This window comes from Schistocerca cancellata, chromosome 10, assembly GCF_023864275.1.
Source record: "Schistocerca cancellata isolate TAMUIC-IGC-003103 chromosome 10, iqSchCanc2.1, whole genome shotgun sequence".
Taxonomy (NCBI): Eukaryota; Metazoa; Arthropoda; class Insecta; order Orthoptera; family Acrididae; genus Schistocerca; species Schistocerca cancellata.
In genome coordinates this window covers 73,695,776-73,715,614 of record NC_064635.1, presented here as the reverse complement: position 1 = coordinate 73,715,614, position 19,839 = coordinate 73,695,776, and the positions used below count along the sequence as shown (strand labels likewise).

Here is a 19,839-nt window from a genome sequence, read left to right as displayed (position 1 = left end):
AATTACTGCTCTCTATAATTGTTATGCCCAACTGTTTGATCTCCAACAGCATCAGTTTAGTTCCTGTGTAAATGTTGTATGGCCTTACTGTATTTTCAACACAATACTTCAAAATGAATTGTGAATCGTAACCTTTTGCATAGTGAGCTATGAATGTGTCATAACTGTTCTTTTTAAATATCATCCACCAACAGAATTCATCATTTGTCTTAAATTTATAAACAGTACCACCTTTAAAATTATGAACAATTACGACATATTTGAGTTGCTTCATAACCAAACCACATGTATCTCTCAATATAGCTACAATTCACTTTCTTTGGAAAGCCTTTTTTACAACTTTTAAACTCTTTGTCACCAACTATTTTATTACATTCGAAGCACTGGTAAATATAAAAATCTTTGAATTCTCCGTTAACATACCAACCTTCTTCATTACAATTTGGACAACTTTGCAGTATAAATTCCTCACCAAATCTTTCACAGATACCACCTTTTTGCAGTACATGTTGCATATAACATTTATGATATCCAATTTCCACTACTTGTTTACAATTTCTGCGAAGTTCAAAGCCACATTTATGTTCTTTAGATCTTAAACAAATGTTTTGACATTCTTCACACTTGTAAGCTGTATGACATACTTCGTGGTGATTGTTCAAGTATTCTTCATTATAACAGTATATATTGCATTTCTCAGAATAAATCTTATTTTCTTCACTTTTATGTTCTGTACATTTGCAGAATACGCACACGTTTCTATTTTACATCTGTGAGCATCCTTGTTGTGATAAGCTTTCTTGCATTTATCATATAAATATGAAAATACCAAGTAAGCAGTCATACTGTTAATTACACCAAAATGATTGTGATCTTTGTACAGATAAATCTTTATATCTTTCTGAGATCCACTGCATTGAAATTTTCTGCATATACAACATTTATTTGGATATCCAACAATTCTTCAACTTTTTAATATCATCTAAAGTAATCCTTCTTCATCGTATTCACCCAACTGATTCTGCAATTCGTATTTGTCTCCTACTCTGATTTTCTTAATTTCATTATCAGTGCCTTCTCTTCCCAAAATATTATTTGTTTGGTATGTCAAAGCCACAATTACAGCTCTAGGACAGCAAAGATTATCATTGTTATTAATTCTTATGATACATCTCTTAGTCTTTTAGTCTTCAGCTATATTTATTATTTTTTTGCCATTACCACCTTGGCCTCTAGGAATTCCTATCATCTGAGTATTAAACGATGTTTCTGCTATATCAACAGTCTCATCAGATGTTAAGATGTCCCTCATTTTATTCCACAAAACTTTAACAGATTCTCGAGTATTATTCGATGCATTACAACCTGTAGAAATTGGATGAAACATTTTTGGGTTATTGACTGTTATATTCAACTTATCTTCTTTCCTGGAATTGGTTCTCTTTTCAGCAACATCCACCATCGAATTGAGTGCTTTCGTTGTATATCTGTTTTCTCACTAAAAGTATCGAGTTTGGCAATGTTAGCATTGTTAAAGACAATTTTACAGTCAACAGAGCACACTTTAAATTTTTCATTAAATTTCGATTTAATTTCTTTAATCTCAAATAAATGCTTTTTAGTTGACTCAGCTTCCTTTTCTTGTACAAATATTTTGTTACTAAATGGGTAAATTTGATCTAACCTGACTATTTTTTCCTTTCTTGGTAGATGAGACTTTTCAGTAATATCATCATCAAATCTGTAAAAGTAATTTATGTTGCGTACACTCTTTGATCTTAATATAGTCTTTTGGAATGCATCTTGGTGGAATTTAAACTCTCGTAATCCAATAATTAATTCTGATTTCTTTAATGTAGTGTATCCTCTAATGCCAAGACTTTTGCTTTAGCTTTGAATTCACTTACTTCCAGATTTTTGAGAGTTCTTGTAGGACCTGATAAATTATTTGAAATGATTAAGTTGATAATATGATCCTTTTATTATTATTGCAAATAATCACGAAGTTGAGCAACTGTGAAATCTCTCAGCGATGCATCCATTTTACTATGTTTTACTATAGAAAAATTTTCATTAAAGTTTGAAAAATGGGCAGTGGTAAATTATTCAAAACAATTAAATTAATTAAATCATCTTTTCTAAATCTGTTATGTACTTGTAAATTATTCCTTCTGCAATAATTACACAGTGGAGTGACTGTGAAATCTCTGAGAGAGCCTTAAATTTTATTATCTTTGCAAAAAAAGAGAATTTTCATCTTCGATGTGACTATTTGTTTCTAAATGTTTTTTGAGATGTCTTTTAACTACTTTTTTTCTACACTTACACACTATTGTTTTGCCTATTTTCTAGTTGACAAGTCTTGCATCTACTTGCAAGTTTGTCCCTAGATGAATTACTTAATTAAAAATAGCCAAGATCTTTAATTTCTTTACTGCCAATACATTTCATACAATGTTGTTCTCTATTTAACTCTTGTTGTTGTTGTTGTTTGTAAAAATGAAGAAAATCCTTCATATCTTTAAACATTGCCATAGGACTTTTTTATATTATCATATACTTTTCTATAAAGGATTCTAGTACATTCTTTACAGGCATATGAAAGCTTATCCTTCGCATATTTATCAACTGACTTCTCCACTTCGCATTTTTTACACTTCTTGTGCACTTCCATTTATTTAGATAAAATTTTCATTAACAATTAAATTTTTTTCCTTAATAAATGAATCCTTTTTCATGCTGTGGGCTTGATAGCTGTATAGATAAAGTTTTTACATTCTTAATTTTCCTTCTGTCACTAGCATTTCTACTGTGTGTTTTTTATTTCACAAAAAGGAAATTGTAATCTTTAATGACACACTTTTAAAGAAATTGCTGACATATGAATAATTAACAGGCCATGATGGATGCTGACAGTAAAATGTTTGAAGATTTAAAGGTGAACGATTCCTTAAGAGGTAATGAAAAATCTGATGCCTGCTGTTAAAAAGAAAAATTTTAATTTATTAATGTATTTTCATTCTATATAAATGGCACTTGCCGCTAGTTCAGAACTGAACATTTTCGAATTCCTTCAAGAAAGGAAGTACAAATTAAATTTGGGAATGTGGTTCAATGACATTTGGGTTCCTTTGTATAATAAAAAGAATGATAACAAATGACATTTTACACTTCATTCACTATGGAATTTCAGGGTCCGTGCTCCTGGACCATGTAAAATTATAAATAATAAAAAATCTTCTACTTGAATCTTTGTAAAATTATAGCCTTGAAAACAAAGTGATCAGACATGATGATCCTCTTGCTTCAGAGTACGAATACATCCAAAATGAAATAAAATCGTTAGCTCCTCACAATTTAGCTAAAAAGACATGGAATTGTTTGCCTGTGCAAAACTTCAAGAAACTCATCATGAGTTTATATACCAAAGTCGCTAATGAAATTAAAGATTATTATATAACAAATGAGGATATATTAGTTAACTATCTTAATTACACAACATCTGTTGAAAAAGAGAAATCTCAAAAAGTTATTGAACAATAAGCAATAGAAATAAAAGCACATGATCAAGAATTGAAAGAAAAGGAAAAAGAATGTTTACAATTAAAATAAATAATATCTGATGTAGTGGATACATTGATACATGAAGAATACACATTGCCACATCCGAGCAGTATGCCAAGAAAAATTATATTAAAGTTGGTGGTGTATTATCTGAAAATCATCTTTCAAAAATATTATCAAGCTATTATAGTGGTAGACTAAATATGATAAAATATTTTATGTAAGAAAATATAAATGTACTGACTATAAATTAATAGAGCAAATGCTTAATATTTATTTTTCGTGTACACAGAGTAGATAAAAGAAAAGAAATATACAATATGCCCTTCAACAGTCTATCTTACTTTGTTGGGAAATTATGTGACCAATCCAACAATATTGTTGATGAAGTAAATGAAAAGAGAAAAAATATTTATGATGAAATTTTAACTGTCACTGCTGCAAAATTTTAATTTACTAATGTATTTTAATTCTGTATACATTGAGGCACTTATTGATCTAAAGAATAATAAGCTTCCCTATAACAACCAAAATATTCTAGTAATTATTGATGGAAATAGTGAACCATGGTTTAAAGCTATAGATGTTGCTGGAATATTAGACTATAATAATCTAGGGATGCTATTAAAAAACATGTGGATGATGAAGATAAACAAAGATTTATAGACACCGTACAACAAGGTGTCCAAAATATTGACATAAAAACTATATTTATTAATGAATCACGATTATATTGCCTAATATTAAAATCAAAAAAAGAAGAAGTAAAAGCATTCAGAAAATGGGTTACACATGAAGTTATACCAGCAATTTGCGAACATGGTGAATATAAGATTGAAAAAAAAGGAAGATTGATGCTTATAAATACCAAATAAAATATTTACAAGAAATATGTGAATTGGATAAAAAACATATTGAAGATTTGAGGGAAATAGTTAATATGACTTCTGAAGTAATAAACAAAGGAAACAGAGAAATAGATACACTATTACTACATGTTCTTCCTCAAGCAAACAATGAAAATATAAGACCAGCTATTGTTGTTTTAAGATTATATAATTTAAATTATGAATAATATGTCATGTAAGCACAATTAAAAAATGTACAAAGGAAAATGAATATAATCAGGAATATGCATCAAAACAGTGAACAAATTTTAAGAATTGATTATGTGCCAAATTAATAAATTTATATCAACAAATGAAAGAAAATTTGAGAATTGTTTTCTATCGAAATTATTTTAACACTTTGAATAACTATACACAAGTTTTAGAGAATATTAAAGGGGGCTCCTTTCTAATGCTTCAGCTAGTGCTGTTGCTTGTAATATTCATAAGCAATACAAATTTCATCTCCATTGAGATCATAGAAATAATTTACTTTCATCAGTTAATTGATGTATGAAAGTAGATATTATATCATCATACAATAACATACAGATAGAAAGAATGAAAGTGCCAGTTTCCTCATTCGCACAGTTTGGAACATTTAATAGAAAAATTTTAATTAAAAATTTATTAAAAAAATAGGTGCTGTTGTGTAGCACAACCATAAATATACAACAATACAATAGTGTCAATCACCAACTATTTCTTTATCTTTATTTACCCAACTGTTGTACGAATTATCAAAGCCCAACCACTTATCATAAACTTTATCTTCTTTCTTTCTCATAACTTTTTCAATGAGATACACATCTGGATATTTCGTTTCACTGTAGCTATTGCTCATAAAAATTACCCTCAATATCTTTCAGTTTATATGTGATTGGATTAGAACGAATCACATTTTGAATTTCAAAAATTTCTGTTGACCGATTGGCAGTATATCCTTTTTCAAAAAGTCCTTTAAGTTTACTGACCCTAACTTTATCTCCTTTTTTAAACTTAGCTTTTTCATTAGACACGTTACCAATTTTTAAATTTTTGTCACTAACTTTAATTGGTTCCATTTTAATAGTTTGATGAACTGTGTTATTCTATTCACTAACTACATTCGAAACTAGATCGATCCATTTGTAATTTCCTTCAAGATCAAATTTCTTCCACATCTTTTCTTTAAGTATTCTGTTAAATCTTTCAAAAACAGATGCTTTTAATTCTGAAAAAGTTGAATAATGATAAATATTGTATTTCTTCATCAATTCTTGAAATTCTTTGTTATAGAATTCTTTACCATTATCTGTTTGTAAACTTTTTGGCTTTTTAATTTTGAAAATAATGTCGAATGCAATAGCCACATTCTTACCTATTTTATCTTTAACTGGAACAGCTCAAGCAAATTTCGAAAAGACATAAATAACAGTCAATAAATAATTATATCCTTTGTTTATTTTTGAAATTCCTTTTAACTTGCATGAACCCATTTTGACTAAGTCAACTTGCCATAAATCATCTGTACCAAGAGAAACTACATTTATTCATGTAAAATTATTTCTCACTGGCTTACGTAGCAAAATTTTTTTCACAAATTCACTTTTCTTCTTTTTACAAACTGTGCAAAGACCTTCAATTCTTTGCCTACCATTTTTAGTTGTTACTCTGTGTGGATTATGTGTCTCAGTACATTTTTAACACTTCAAACACTGAATGTGATAATCCTTAAGGAATAATGTGAAGTGTGGTTATTCATTTACATAGAGATAAAATTGATTAAACTTTAAATTATTTCACCAAACTCAATTGTATTCACATCAGCTGGAACTGTTTTACAGAATCTTTCAATCTTACAGTTAGAAAATTTGATTTGTGTACCTTTATAGATTGATTATTAATATTTATTTGGTATAGCTTATTAGCCACACTTACTGTAATATCAAAGTCATCAAAATTCAAGGTTCTATTTATATTCTCACCAACAACAATAATTCTTTTAAACATGAAATTGTACTCGAAATTGTGCGTTTTGTGCTCACCCCCTATCATAAATGTAAATTCGAATATTTGTTTATCATATAATTTATCTTCCAGATTACTTAACTGTTCTAAGTATGGAGTCAAATCTGTTATGAGAAATAATCTGAAAAAGCTTCTTCTACTTCTTTTTTGGTAAAATAATTATTGAACTGTGTTAGAATGCTTGCATATTCAGGTTTTGTAACAACTTTTAATAGAAAGTCAGCTTCATCTGACACAAACTCACTAACGAAATAATGCTTGTTTGCTGCATCTTTTGCATCAACTGGATCATTTACATTCGCAAGTCTTCTACCTTCAAAGCCAAAATAACCTCTATTTACTTTAAAAATAGCATTAAATTCTTTCTGGAATTGTTTGATTGCATTGGCTATCTTTGGGTCTATTGATAATCAAAATTGCTTAATCATATTTTCTTCAATTTTTTCTAGGTTGAACACTGGTGCGCTAAGCCCTTCAGTTCGACCTATTTTATTTCCAAAAATTTTCATTTATTAAATCCAAAATTTCCTTAAACTTACAATTCCCACATAACAATTTCAAAACAAATAGACACAAATGACCACAAATTACTTCATAAGAATTTTGTTTTCTTTCTGTATTGTAGTATAGTTCATTTTTTCCTAAATAGTTAACGAGTTGTGTTGGTATATCAACACCAAATTAATCGAAAACAAATTATAAATTTTTATCTTTATAATAACAAATCCAATGAGTACCAATCTGATCAGATGTATCTAAATTAACTATTCCATATTCATGTTCTTTTGTATGATGCAGTAATTCATCAATCACATACACACTAAAAAAGTGTTTGATTTTCAGTAGTTTAGCAAGTTTTTCTATGTCGAAATTACTTAATGCATTAGGATATTTATCAATCAATTTTTGCAATTTTTTTTGCTTTCTTTATTCCAGTTCCAGCTTTGTTCTCAATTGCTTGATTATGTCTTAGTCTGTTCTTCTAATTCTTTATCAGCTTTTTTCTTGTTTATGACTGCATTTGCAACTGCTGCAGATCCTCCAGCAAGTGAATCAATTGTTGCTAGATATGGTAATACAGCTAATAATAATGGAGGAAATCCACCTTCATGCTGTGTTGGTCCTTTACCTTCTTTCTTTCTTGTTAGATATTCAAGAATTTTTTTCAGAACAGCAATAGCTAAAGTAACAAGTAAATTTCCACCAACGTTCTTTTCTTTTTTTCTCTTTTGAACATCAGTCAAAAATGGTTCAATTGCATTTAATTGTTCATTATTTAACTTTATTTTAATTTATTTTTGTTTAGTCTTGCCACTAGGTAGCAAAGTATAATCAATAATAAAATTCTTCATTTATATAGATTAAAAGTTTAATAAGATGAAATTTTTATATTCCCCATCTATTGTCATCCACGCCTAAGCCAGTCCTAGCTGAAGCAGGCTGAGGACTGCATGCCATTCCTAATTTTTCGTTTTCCATACATTGTTCCTCTAACTGCTGTTGCTGCAACTTTTTCTCCTCATGAAGCATCACTTGCATGCATTCATTCTTTTGCTGCTAAGTGAAGTTCTTTATCGGCTTCATGTCTTTTTTCTAAATCTTTATGAACATGATAAGCAATATCATGCTGTTTACAAGCTTCATCTAATGGATTTATTCCTGGATCACCACGTGCTACTCTTTCTTCAAGGTTAGTAAATGGCCCACAGTAATTAAATCCTGGTAGATGTATTTCAAGCATTGGTACATTATTTAAAACCCAATTAACTAACCCTTTACCATGTTTCTCGCTGTTCCAAGATGTATGAGGAAGATTATTCAAAAGAGAACCGACTCGTGGAGATAACATCTTGGACTTACTGGTAACAAACAGACCTGAACTTGACGACTCTGTAAGCGCAGAACAGGGAATCAGTGATCATAAGGCCGTTGCAGCACCCCTGAATATGGAAGTAAATAGGAATATAAAAGAAGGGAGGGAGGTTTATCTGTTTAGCAAGAGTAATAGGAGGCAGATTTCAGACTACCTAACAGATCAAAACGAAAAGTTCTGTTCCAACACTGACAATGTTGAGTGTTTACGGAAAAAGTTCAAGGCAATCATAAAATGCGTTTTAGACAGGTACGTGCCGAGGAAAACTGTGAGGAAGGGGAAAAACCCACCGTGGTTCAACAACAAAGTTAGGAAACTACTACGAAAGCAAAGAGAGCTTCACTGCAAATTTAAACGCAGCCACAACCACTCAGACAAACAAAAGCTAAGCGTTGTCAAAGTTAGCGTAAGGAGGGCTATGCGTGAAGTGTTCAGTGAATTCGAAAGTAAAATTCTGTGTACCGACTTGACAGAATAACCTAGGAAATTCTGGTCTTACGTTATATCAGTAAGTGGATCGAAACAATATATCCAGACACTCTAGGAAGATAATGGCATTGAAACAGAGGATGACACGCATAAAACTGAAATACTAAACACCTTTCTCCAAAGCTGTTTCACAGAGAAAGACCGCACTGTAGTTCCTTCTCTAAATTCTCGCACAAACGAAAAAATTGCTGACATCGAAATAAGTTTCCGAGGAATAGGAAAGCAACTGTAATCACTCAACAGAGGAAAGACCACTGGACCTCACGGGATACCAATTCGAATCTACACCGAGTACGTGAAAGAACTTGCCCCCCTTCTAACGGCCGTGTACCGCAAGTCTATAGAGGAACGGAAGGTTCAAAATGATTGGAAAAGAGCAACGGTAGTTCCAGTTTTCAAGAAGGGTCGCCGAGCAGATGCGCAAAACTACAGGCCTATATCTCTGACATCGATCTGTTGTAGAATTTTATAACATAATCTTTGCTCACGTATCATGTCATTTTTGGAAACCCAGAATCTACTCTGTAGGAATCAACATGGATTCCGGAAACAGCGATCGTGTGAGACCCAACTCGCTTTATTTGTTCATGACACCCAGAAAATATTAGATATAGGGTCCCAGGTAGATGCTATTTTCCTTGACTTCCGGAACGTGTTCGATATAGTTCCGCACTGTCGCCTGATAAACAAAGTAAGAGCCTACGGATTATCAGACCAGCTGTGTGGCTGGGTTGAAGAGTTTTTAGCAAACAGAACACAGCATGTTGTTCTCAATGGAGAGACGTCTACAGACGTTAAAGTAACCTCTGGTGTGCCACAGGGGAATGATATGGGACCATTAATTTTCACAATATATATAAATGAAGTAGTACATAGTGTCAGAAGTTCCAATGCAGCTTTTCGCGAATGATGCTGTAGTATACAGAGAAGTTGCAGCATTAGAAAATTGCAGCGAAATGTAGGAAGATCTGCAGCGGATAGACACTTGGTGCAGGGAGTGGCAACTGACCCTTAAATGTAATGTATTGCGAATACATAGAAAGAAGGTTCCTTTATTGTATGATTATATGATAGTGGAACAAACACTGGTGGCAGTTACTTCTGTAAAATATCTGGGAGTATGCATACGGAACGATTTGAAGTGGAATGATCATATAAAATTAATTATTGGTAAGGTGGGTGCCAGGTCGAAATTCATTGGGAGAGTCCTTAGAAAATGTAGTCCATCAACAAAGGAGGTGGCTTACAAAGCACTCGTTCAACCTATACTTAAATACTGCTCATTAGTGTGGGATCCGTACTGGTTCGGGTTGACAGAGGAGACAGAGAAGAACCAAAGAAGAGTGGCGCGTTTCGTCACAGGGTCACTTGGTATGCGTGATAGCGTTACAGAGATGTTTAACAAATTCAAGTGGCAGACTCTACCAGAGAGGTGCTCTACATCGCGGTGTAGCTTGCTCGCCAGGTTTCGAGAGGGTGCGTTTCTGGATGAGGTATCGAGTTTATTGCTTCCCCCTACTTATACCTCCCGAGGAGATGACGAATGTAAAATTAGAGAGATTCGAGCGCGCACGGAGGCTTTCTGGCAGTCGTTCTTCCTGCGAACCATACGCGACTGGAACAGGAAAGGGAGGTAATGACAGTGGCACGTAAAACGCCCTCTACCACACACCGTTAGGTGGCTTGCGGAGTATAAATGTAGATGTAGATGTAGATGTAAATCAGCAACGTTACATTTCAGACTGGAAAAAAGTCTTATCTAGAATCAAGTCGACTACGTGAACGTGCCCCACACATCGGTACGTTAACCCGACTATGGAGACATGTTTATGCATATAATAGAACACAATTATGAATAAACAAAACACATTGCTAATATTTTCGAAATACGTTTTATTTTCTGAAAACAAAATGGCAGTGTTTCTTCCAGCAATTTTACTGGCAGGAAACAAGTTTTGGACCTACTTCCATTTGTTATCATAACATGGTCCACATATAAGTATGAATGTTAAATGCTTACCCATCATCACTGTCTGAATTGTAGTTTATGCACACAAACTGTAAGGTGATCCAAGATGGAACGAAGGTCAGCACGGGCGTAAGTTTTTAATACATTAAAAGCATTAAACAGATAGAAGAAAGGGCAGCATCGGTTGTAAATTTTTAATACTATTAGTGCGTTAAATGGATTAAAAACTTACGACAGATGCTGGTTTTCCTCCTATGTTGGCTCTCATTCGCGAAGTGCACAGGTCCTGAAGGACACACACACACACACACACACACACACACACACACACTATACAGAGTGGTCCATTGGTAGTGACGGGGCCAAATATCTCACGAAATAAGCGTCAAACAAAGAAACTACAAAGAACGAAACTTGTCTAACTTGAAAGGGGAAGCCAGATGGCGCTCTGGTTGGCCCGCTGGATGGCGCTGCCATATGTCAAACGGATATCAGCTGCGTTCTTTTACATAGGAACCCCCATTTTTTTATTATATATTCGTGTAGTACGTAAAGTAATATGGATGTTTTAGTTGGACCACTTTTTTCTCTTTCTGATGGATGGCGCTGTAATAGCCACAAACGTATAGGTACGTGGTATCACGTAACATTCTGCCAGTTCGGACGGTATTTGCTTCGTGATACATTACCCGTCTTAAAATGAGCCGTTTACCAATTGCGGAAAAGGACGATATCGTGCTGATGTATGGCTATTGTGATCAAAATGCCCAACGGGCGTGTGTTATGTATACTGCTCGGTATCCTGAACGACATCATCCAAGTGTCCGGACCCTTCGCCGGATAGTTACGTTATTTAAGGAAACAGGAAGTGTTCAGCCAAATGTGAAACGTCAACCACGACCTTCAGCAAATGATGATGCCCAAGTATGTGTTTTAGCCGCTGTCGCAGATGATCCGCACATCAGTAGCAGACAAACTGCGCGAGAATCGGGAATCTCAAAAACTTCGTTGTTGAGAATGCTACATCAACATCGATTGCACCCGTACCATATTTCTATGCACCAGGAATTGCACGGTGACGACTATGAACGTTGTGTACCAACAGCGGTACCGTGAACCGGCATGATATGCATTATTGGGCAACGGAAAATCCACAATGGCTGCGACAAGTGGAACATTGCAACCTTGGCGGGTTAATATATGGTGCGGCATTATGGGGGGAAGGATAATTGGCCCCCATTTTATCGATGGCAATCTAAATGGTGAATGTATGCTGATTTCCTACGTAATGTTCTACCTATGTTACTACAAGGTGTTTCACTGCATGACAGAATGGCGATGTACTTCCAACATGATGGATGTCCGGCACATAGTTCGCGTGTGGTTCAAGCGATATTGAATAGCATGTTTCATGACAGGTGGATTGGTCGTCGAAGCACGTTCACCGGATCTGACGTCCCCGAATTTCTTTCTGTGGGGAAAGTTGAAGGATATTTGCTATCGTGATCCACTGACAACGCCTGACAACATGCGTCAGCGCATTGTTAATGCATGTGCGAACATTACAGAAGACGAACTATTCCCTGATGAGAGGAATGTCTTTACACATATCGCCAATTGCATTGAGGTTGATTGACATAATTATGAGCATTTATTGCATTAATGAGGTATTTATAGGTAATCACGCTGTAACAGCATGTGTTCTCAGAAATGGTAAGTTCACAAAGGTACATGTATCACATTGGAACAACCGAAATAAAATGTTCATATGTACCTACGTTCTGTACTTTAATTTAGAAAACCTACCTGTTACCAACTGTTCGTCTAAAATTGTGAGCCATATGTTGTGACTACTACAGCGCCATCTATCACAAAGCGAAAGAAGTGGTCCAACTAAAACATTCATATTTCTTTATGTACTACACGAATGTGTAATAAAAAATGGGGGTTCCTATTTAAAACAACGCAGTTGATACCTGTTTGACCTATGGCAGCGCCATCTAGTGGGCCAACCATAGCGCCATCTGGTTTCCTAGTTTCCTACTTCAAGCTAGCACCCTGTATATATATATATATATATATATATATGTGTGTGTGTGTGTGTGTGTGTGTGTGTGTGTGTGTCCATCAGGGCCTGTATATATATATATATATATATATATATATATATATATATACATATATATATATATATATATATATATATATATATATATATACGTGTGTGTGTGTGTGTGTGTGTGTGTGTGTGTGTGTGTGTGCTTTCTGTGACAGAATCATCTTGGGCCCACCTTTTTACAACTATGGACATACTTGATATGCCAGAATGAGATTTTCACTCTGCAGCGGAGTGTGCGCTGATATGAAACTTCCTGGACTTCCTGGCAGATTAAAACTGTGTGCCCGACCGAGACTCGCACTCGGGACCTTTGCCTTTCGCGGGCAAGTGCCCTACCATCTGAGCTACCGAAGCACGACTCACGCCCTGTGTTCACAACTGGCAGAAGTAAAGCTGTGAGCACCGGGCGTGAGTCGTGCTTCGGTAGCTCAGATGGTAGAGCACTTGCCCGCGAAAGGCAAAGGTCCCGAGTTCGAGTCTCGGTCGGGCACACAGTTTTAATCTGCCAGGAAGTTTCATACTTGATATGTTTTTGACTGGTTGTATTGTCTGAAGCGGTAATTACAAAGACAATTTTCATCCTCTTACCCTCTTCATCAAATTGCTGCAGGCTATAAGAGAAAGGAATGAAATGAAATGATCCAATATCATTGATGGTCCAGAGTTGCCATCTGGGGAGGTACGCCAGCCGAGTTGCAAATCTTTTCACTTAACAACACATTGGGTGACTTGCATGTTGATGATGATGAAATGATGAGGAGAACATAATGTCCAGTCCCCGAGCGGAGAAAAACTCTGACCCAGCTGAGAATCAAATCCCGGTCTGCTGCATAGCAGTCAGATTAGTTGGTTGATCTGGGGGCAGGGACCAAGCAGCGAGTTCATCAGTCCCATAGAATGAGGTAAGGATGTGGAAGGAAATCGGCCATGCCGATCCAAGGGGAAAATTCCGGAATTTTCCTGAGGTGATATAAAGTGATATAGGGAAATCACTGAAAACCTAAATCAGGACGGCCGGACGTGGGTTTGAACCACCGTCCTCTCAAATGCGAGTCCAGTGTGCTAACCACTGTGCCACCTCTCTAAGTGGGGTAGTCAGATGCGGTGACCACTCAGCTAAGGGGGCGGACAAGAAAAAAGAAAAAGAATGGGGTGGGACATTCGTTGAGACAGGAGTGCTTGCCAACAGACACTTTGAAAGGACTAGTGTAGATTGAGAGGAAGGAGGACGTACAAGAATGGTAGACGACGTAAAGGGAAGTGGAAATTACGTGGGCCAGAAGAGAATGGCAGGAGGCAGGAGAGAATGGAGAGTAAAACACGTGAAAACCTGCCTTTGGGCAGAACACTAATGATGACCTTTAGAGTAGGCCTATCCAAGTTTTTCCTTGTTCTTGCATGTAGAAATTTCTTGCCCTCATCAGTCTTTTCTCTCATAGAACTACTTATTTCTGCATGAGATTCATTACATTCAAATAGATTTTTTTAGCAAGTTCTTCCTTTTATTCCCCTGTGCCTTCAGGTAACAGTTAGATGGCAGTGAAAATAGTGTGCAAACGTGCCCGAACAGAACTGCGTAAGTGTGTCCCATTACCATCTTTCATTACGTTCTAAATTACAGCAGTAGCTTTTAGGCTTTAGAATTATAAAAATGCACCTTGCAAACTAGAATAATCTCCTGTAAACGAATGTATATTTATCTGGTCTCATTTCTAAAAGGTATCCTTCCTAGGAGCTTCGATACTTGAGTAACAAAAAGTACTCACCCTGCACAAAAACACAAATATGTTCTTCACGTTAAGACGTTCACTCGATGGTGCCGTGAAGTTTGAGAGAGCGCTCTGTAGATGGCAGTACTAATCTTCCATTGTCGGAAGCGCTCTAGCAAGAATGGGTCCCGAGAAAAGCGCCGTGTGCAAGATGACCTTAATTCAGTGAGGAAGAGACTCTACAAGTTTCTACACGAATGCCAATTCCACCTGAAGCCACTCATCCATAAGTAAATCCGTTCAGCTATAAAATTGCGAAGATGTTGTGTTAAATTTACACCTACTGCCACAAAAGAGTCGCAGACTTTTTTTCTAGAGTTAAGATCAGGTGATTTAGCGGGCCACTCGAAAAGCGATAGACTGATTGAGTGTTGGTGGAACCAGAAACGCAAGCTTGCAGCTCTGCAGAGATGGCTGCTGTCATCTTGGAATGCAGGCATACCATGGAGATGTACGGGTGATTCAAAGAAATGAGATATTTTGAAAGTTGTGTTGGTAGCCGTGGGCGATTGGTAGGACTGAATAACGTATGCCAGCCTGTCAACGACATCTTGCTATTTAGTTATCATGAATGCTTGGAGTGGTGTGTAACGTACATTTGCGATCGATGCGTTTTACAAGAACAACGACACTGTGGAGGGGCACGTAGAGAAATCCCCCATATTTTCATTTAGGACGCCACGATCGTGTTCCAGCAGCACATGCAACGAAAACATGGGTATGTAATTTCGAGGAAACTGATTTGGCAACGGAAAAGGAACCTCCAGGCCTTGTGCAAACTGTTCGAATACCAGACAATATCCAAAATGTTCGAGATGCTGTCATAAGAAGTTCACTCAGAATCTAACAGACGAATATTTCAAGTGCTCGAAGAATGAAACTGCAGGATTTGCAATGTCATCCCGTATAATTTGCAGATCGTCCAGGAGCTGAAATCCAATGGTCATGTCATTTGACGACAACTCTGTGAATTAATGCTTCAAAATAAAATTGAGGACGAGTAGTTTATTAACAAACTGTGAATGTCAGACGAAGCACATTTGTCACGGCAGTAGATTTGCTAAGAGACCAAATTTTAGATATTGGGCGCAAGACGGTCCTACAGAGCTACACCAGCTTCCAATGCATTGCAAGAAAATTACTATGTGATGTGCTTTGTCTCCATACATGAAACCTATGTTGTGCAACAATTTCAGGGATTTACACATTTTACTGACGGCCTGGTTTCAGTAAGATGGAGAAATGTCACACATGGAACGAATATCGATGGCTGCTGCACGTCAATTATTTGGGGAACGTGTAGTTTCGAGAAATGGTGACATTCAGTGGTCTACCAGATCCTCGGATGTGTCAGCTTGTGATTTTTTTTTTTTTTTTTTAGGTCTAGAATGGCCATATGATTACAGTCACATGGAATTTTTACGTCGCCGTGCATGAAACCTATGTTGTGCAACAGTTTCAGAGATTTACACATTTTACTGACGGCCTGGTTTCAGCAAGATGGAGAAATGTCACACATGGAACGAATATCGATGGCTGCTGCACGTCAATTATTTGGGGAACGTGTAGTTTCGAGAAATGGTGACATTCAGTGGTCTACCAGATCCTCGGATGTGTCAGCTTGTGATTTTTTTTTTTTTGTGAGGTCACCTTCAAAGCAAAGTGTTCTTTAGTCGACCTACGACAACGGAAGAAACGAAACCCTAGAGTCGAGAAGCAGCTGTTGAAGTTCCAGTTGTAACAATGTAACGAAGAGACTGCAGGAATGTTTACATACAAAAGTATCTCATGTGCAAGATGTCACCTTAAAAAAATAAACTGTATTGTACGCAGTCTAAAACGAGAATTCATTCACTTTTAAATGAGATCAATAAATATTTTAAAAAATTGCTTCCATGAAATTATTTCATTTTCAAAACTTTCCATTTCTTTGAATCACCGTGTACAAGGAAGTACAACACGTGATCATTGAGAGTCTTGAAATAAACATTCTACTTCATCTTGAACTTAATCTGAATGGTGAGGCCAAAACATGGTAAGAAAAACACCCTCAGAACACCTCAGAACCATATATGACCTGAACTGCACCTTGTAACCAGTGATCGTTAAATGACCTATTCGGACGCTGGCGCACTCCAAGCATTGTATAATTTGAAAAGAAGAAAAACTGGGACTTTTTGGAACGCATTGAACGTCTTCAACTAGATGCTGCGTAGTTTTGGTGTTAGTTGGTCCACTGAGGATGTGCAACTTTATGTGCCTGTGGGATCTATGGTCGTCTGTGATGTACCTGACTCCAAATATCGACTGCATTGTTTGATAATGTTCACACCGAAGCTGGTAGAGATGCACCTGCATTCACTGATAGGAGAAATTTAACTCACTTTGAAACTAATTGCTTTTCACAAGACATGGGATCCGTCCCTAGTCCCTGTCATTTGAGTTCTTTTCACAAGTGCTATTCTTATGACATGTTACAAGGCTTTGACTGGTACAGGATTCCCAGTAGATGCACTGGACAGGTCACATCTATACATCAGTCATTGGGCAACTTCATTCATGGTTAGGACATGAGCTTGTCCACTTGTAATAATACCTTTCATCCATTCTGACAAAGATGTCTCCATGTCGACCCATCTTACTACACTGACAAGTGCGTCCATACAGCTAACTTCTTCATGTACAACACTTCACTTCCATGACTTAACACGACAGTCGAAGGTCACGTGAGTGCCTTGTAGTGGTCGTCCGCCAAGTAAAACGCTCAAATGCTAGCAGTGTACTTTTTTATTGGGTTACTAATCTTTTATCTACTGGACTTATATGTACTTGCGTTAGGTGAATTATTCGGCATGAATTCATTAATTGGAAAATAATTGCTTCAAGATTCATTGTAATTTGTGTGTGTGGCAGCGAATATGTTATATTGTTCAACATAGTTTGACGATACATGTTTGTTGCAGCAAGCAGTATTGAGGAAATTGCAGCACGTACACCAACTGTCATCGAGTACTCGAGTGATACAAGCTTAGAGGACTTCTCGTGTGTCAACACTTGGACTGTGAAGGGATTGAAGAGACTGTGCGTAGGAACAAGTATTGAGTCGGCTGTCTTAACCCATCAGAATTCCAGCAAATGGTGCATGGTCCTTACGAAGACATCCAACGAACTTCATTTATGTTTTTTGCTAAAAAAGAGTGAAACTAATAAGGTACTGAGAGCAAAGCTAAAAGCTGACGAGATTCTCCCAAATGGTGCAATACGTGAAGCATTTCCATGCAAATGGTATAAGTTGAAGGAAGGAGAGAAATCAGAAACACGGGTCATTAGGAAAACAGACACTGCTGGAGAGAACTACAGTGAAAATGAGATAGTACTAAAGTGTGAAGTATGCATACAGTACATTATTCAGGACGAGCTGCCAGTGGCAAATGCAGCAGAACCAAACGCTAGTATAGTGAGGGACCTGGATGAGATGTTGCACAAAGCAGTCCACACGGACTTTGAGCTGCACGCAGAAGGTAATGTTCTGAAAGTACACAGGGCGCTACTGTCAGTACGGAGCCCATACTTTGCTGCCATGCTGCAGCCTCACACGAAGGAAGCAAAGGATGGTTGTGTGGAGGTGACGGATGTGAAGCTGGAAGTACTGAAGCAGGTTCTGTTGTTTATGTACACGGGAGTAGCTCCGGCTCTCAGCAGCATGTCATGGGATCTGTTGACAGCTGCGGATACGTACCAGCTGCGACAGCTGAAGCGCCAGTGCGAGACCCATATCGCCAGCTGTTTGAATGTGGACAACGCTGCCGCAACTGCACTCTACGCCTCTGTGTTCTCCTGCGACCTGCTGTGGGATCGTGCTATCCTCTTCATCAAGCGCAACCTCTGCAACGTGATGCGCACCGCTGGGTGGGCTGAGGCTGTAGCTGCACATCCGGAAGTCATACAGCGTATCAGCGAGATGATGGAATGAGTCGATGAGAGGTAACTAATTATTTTCACCGCTTATGTAAACTTTCCATTGCTGGAAACACAGGAATACAGTTGTATCATAAGTTGAGATTAAAAATGAATTTTTCACAGACTGCAACTGGATTAATTCCAATTTTTATTGGGACATATTACAATAAAATAAATAAATAATAAATAATTTGAAGACCACGTAATTGTATCCTGAGGCATATTCATTCTTACTCTTAGCTTCTGTTACACTTCTCAAGTACTGAATATGTTCAGTGTATCATCTCTGATTGCAATTACACCGAAATAATGGTTATATTTCAGTATTTAAAATCAAATCTGAGGACAGGAAGTACAACATATTTTTTACTTGTTTTCATGTCATCAGTCTTCCTGAAAGTTCGTTGCAGCTTAATGATTTGTATACTCCATTTTTTACCTGGATTCTCCAGGACTGTATGTTGCAGGGGAAGTACTGGTTTTCTTAAAATTAATTTCTTTGGAATTCATGTTATTAAGATTTGCTTATATAATCTGAATTACAAAACATTACTTTTGACCATTTGCCTGAATTTTGCATCTACAGTCATACAACTCCATACTAGCAGCGTGTCGTCTTTACAATACAGGGTGTGGCAAACATTTTGTCACAGATATTCATAGACATTAAGAGATTAACAAAAATATTATTCGAGTTTTGTGAATGTTGTCAGTAATCTTTAAATCATATATTTTCAATCTACAATATTGTATCTCATTGAGCTTTGTTCAGGCATAAATAAATGAAAATGAACAACTTACAATGAAATTGTAATTTTACATTGCGATTAGGAAAACTGAAAAAATGCCTTAATATTTGGTTTGGATGTGGCAAACACACACACACACACACACACACACACTCTATATATATATATATATATATATATATATATATATATATATATATATATATGTGTGTGTGTGTGTGTGTATGTATGTATGTATGTATGTACACACACTAGTGCTATTTATACAAATATTATTTCAAAAGAAAATTATAAATATTTAGCTGAATCCAATGTCATGATAATAAATAGTGAAATGATTGATAGTACCCTGTAACATGATATTAAACGAACAAAACCTGACAAAATCATGTGCATAACGAAAAGCTAATATAACATTTGTCTGACAACTTTCCCAAGATTCAGTATAAA

The 19,839-nt window shown here is 36.2% G+C and overlaps 1 protein-coding gene across 2 annotated transcripts in view; it reads left to right on the top strand.

The window, feature by feature from the left end:
• LOC126106641 (speckle-type POZ protein-like) overlaps positions 1 to 19,393 on the top strand; it is a 69,948-nt gene extending 50,555 nt beyond the window's left edge. For both annotated transcript variants that reach the window (XM_049912997.1, XM_049912996.1), the window contains one exon: positions 17,644 to 19,393. In XM_049912997.1, the coding sequence (XP_049768954.1) occupies positions 17,644 to 18,653 (1,010 nt within the window). In that variant the 3' untranslated portion in view covers positions 18,654 to 19,393. The remainder of the gene's footprint in view (positions 1 to 17,643) is intronic.
• The last annotated feature ends 446 nt before the right edge of the window (positions 19,394 to 19,839 follow it).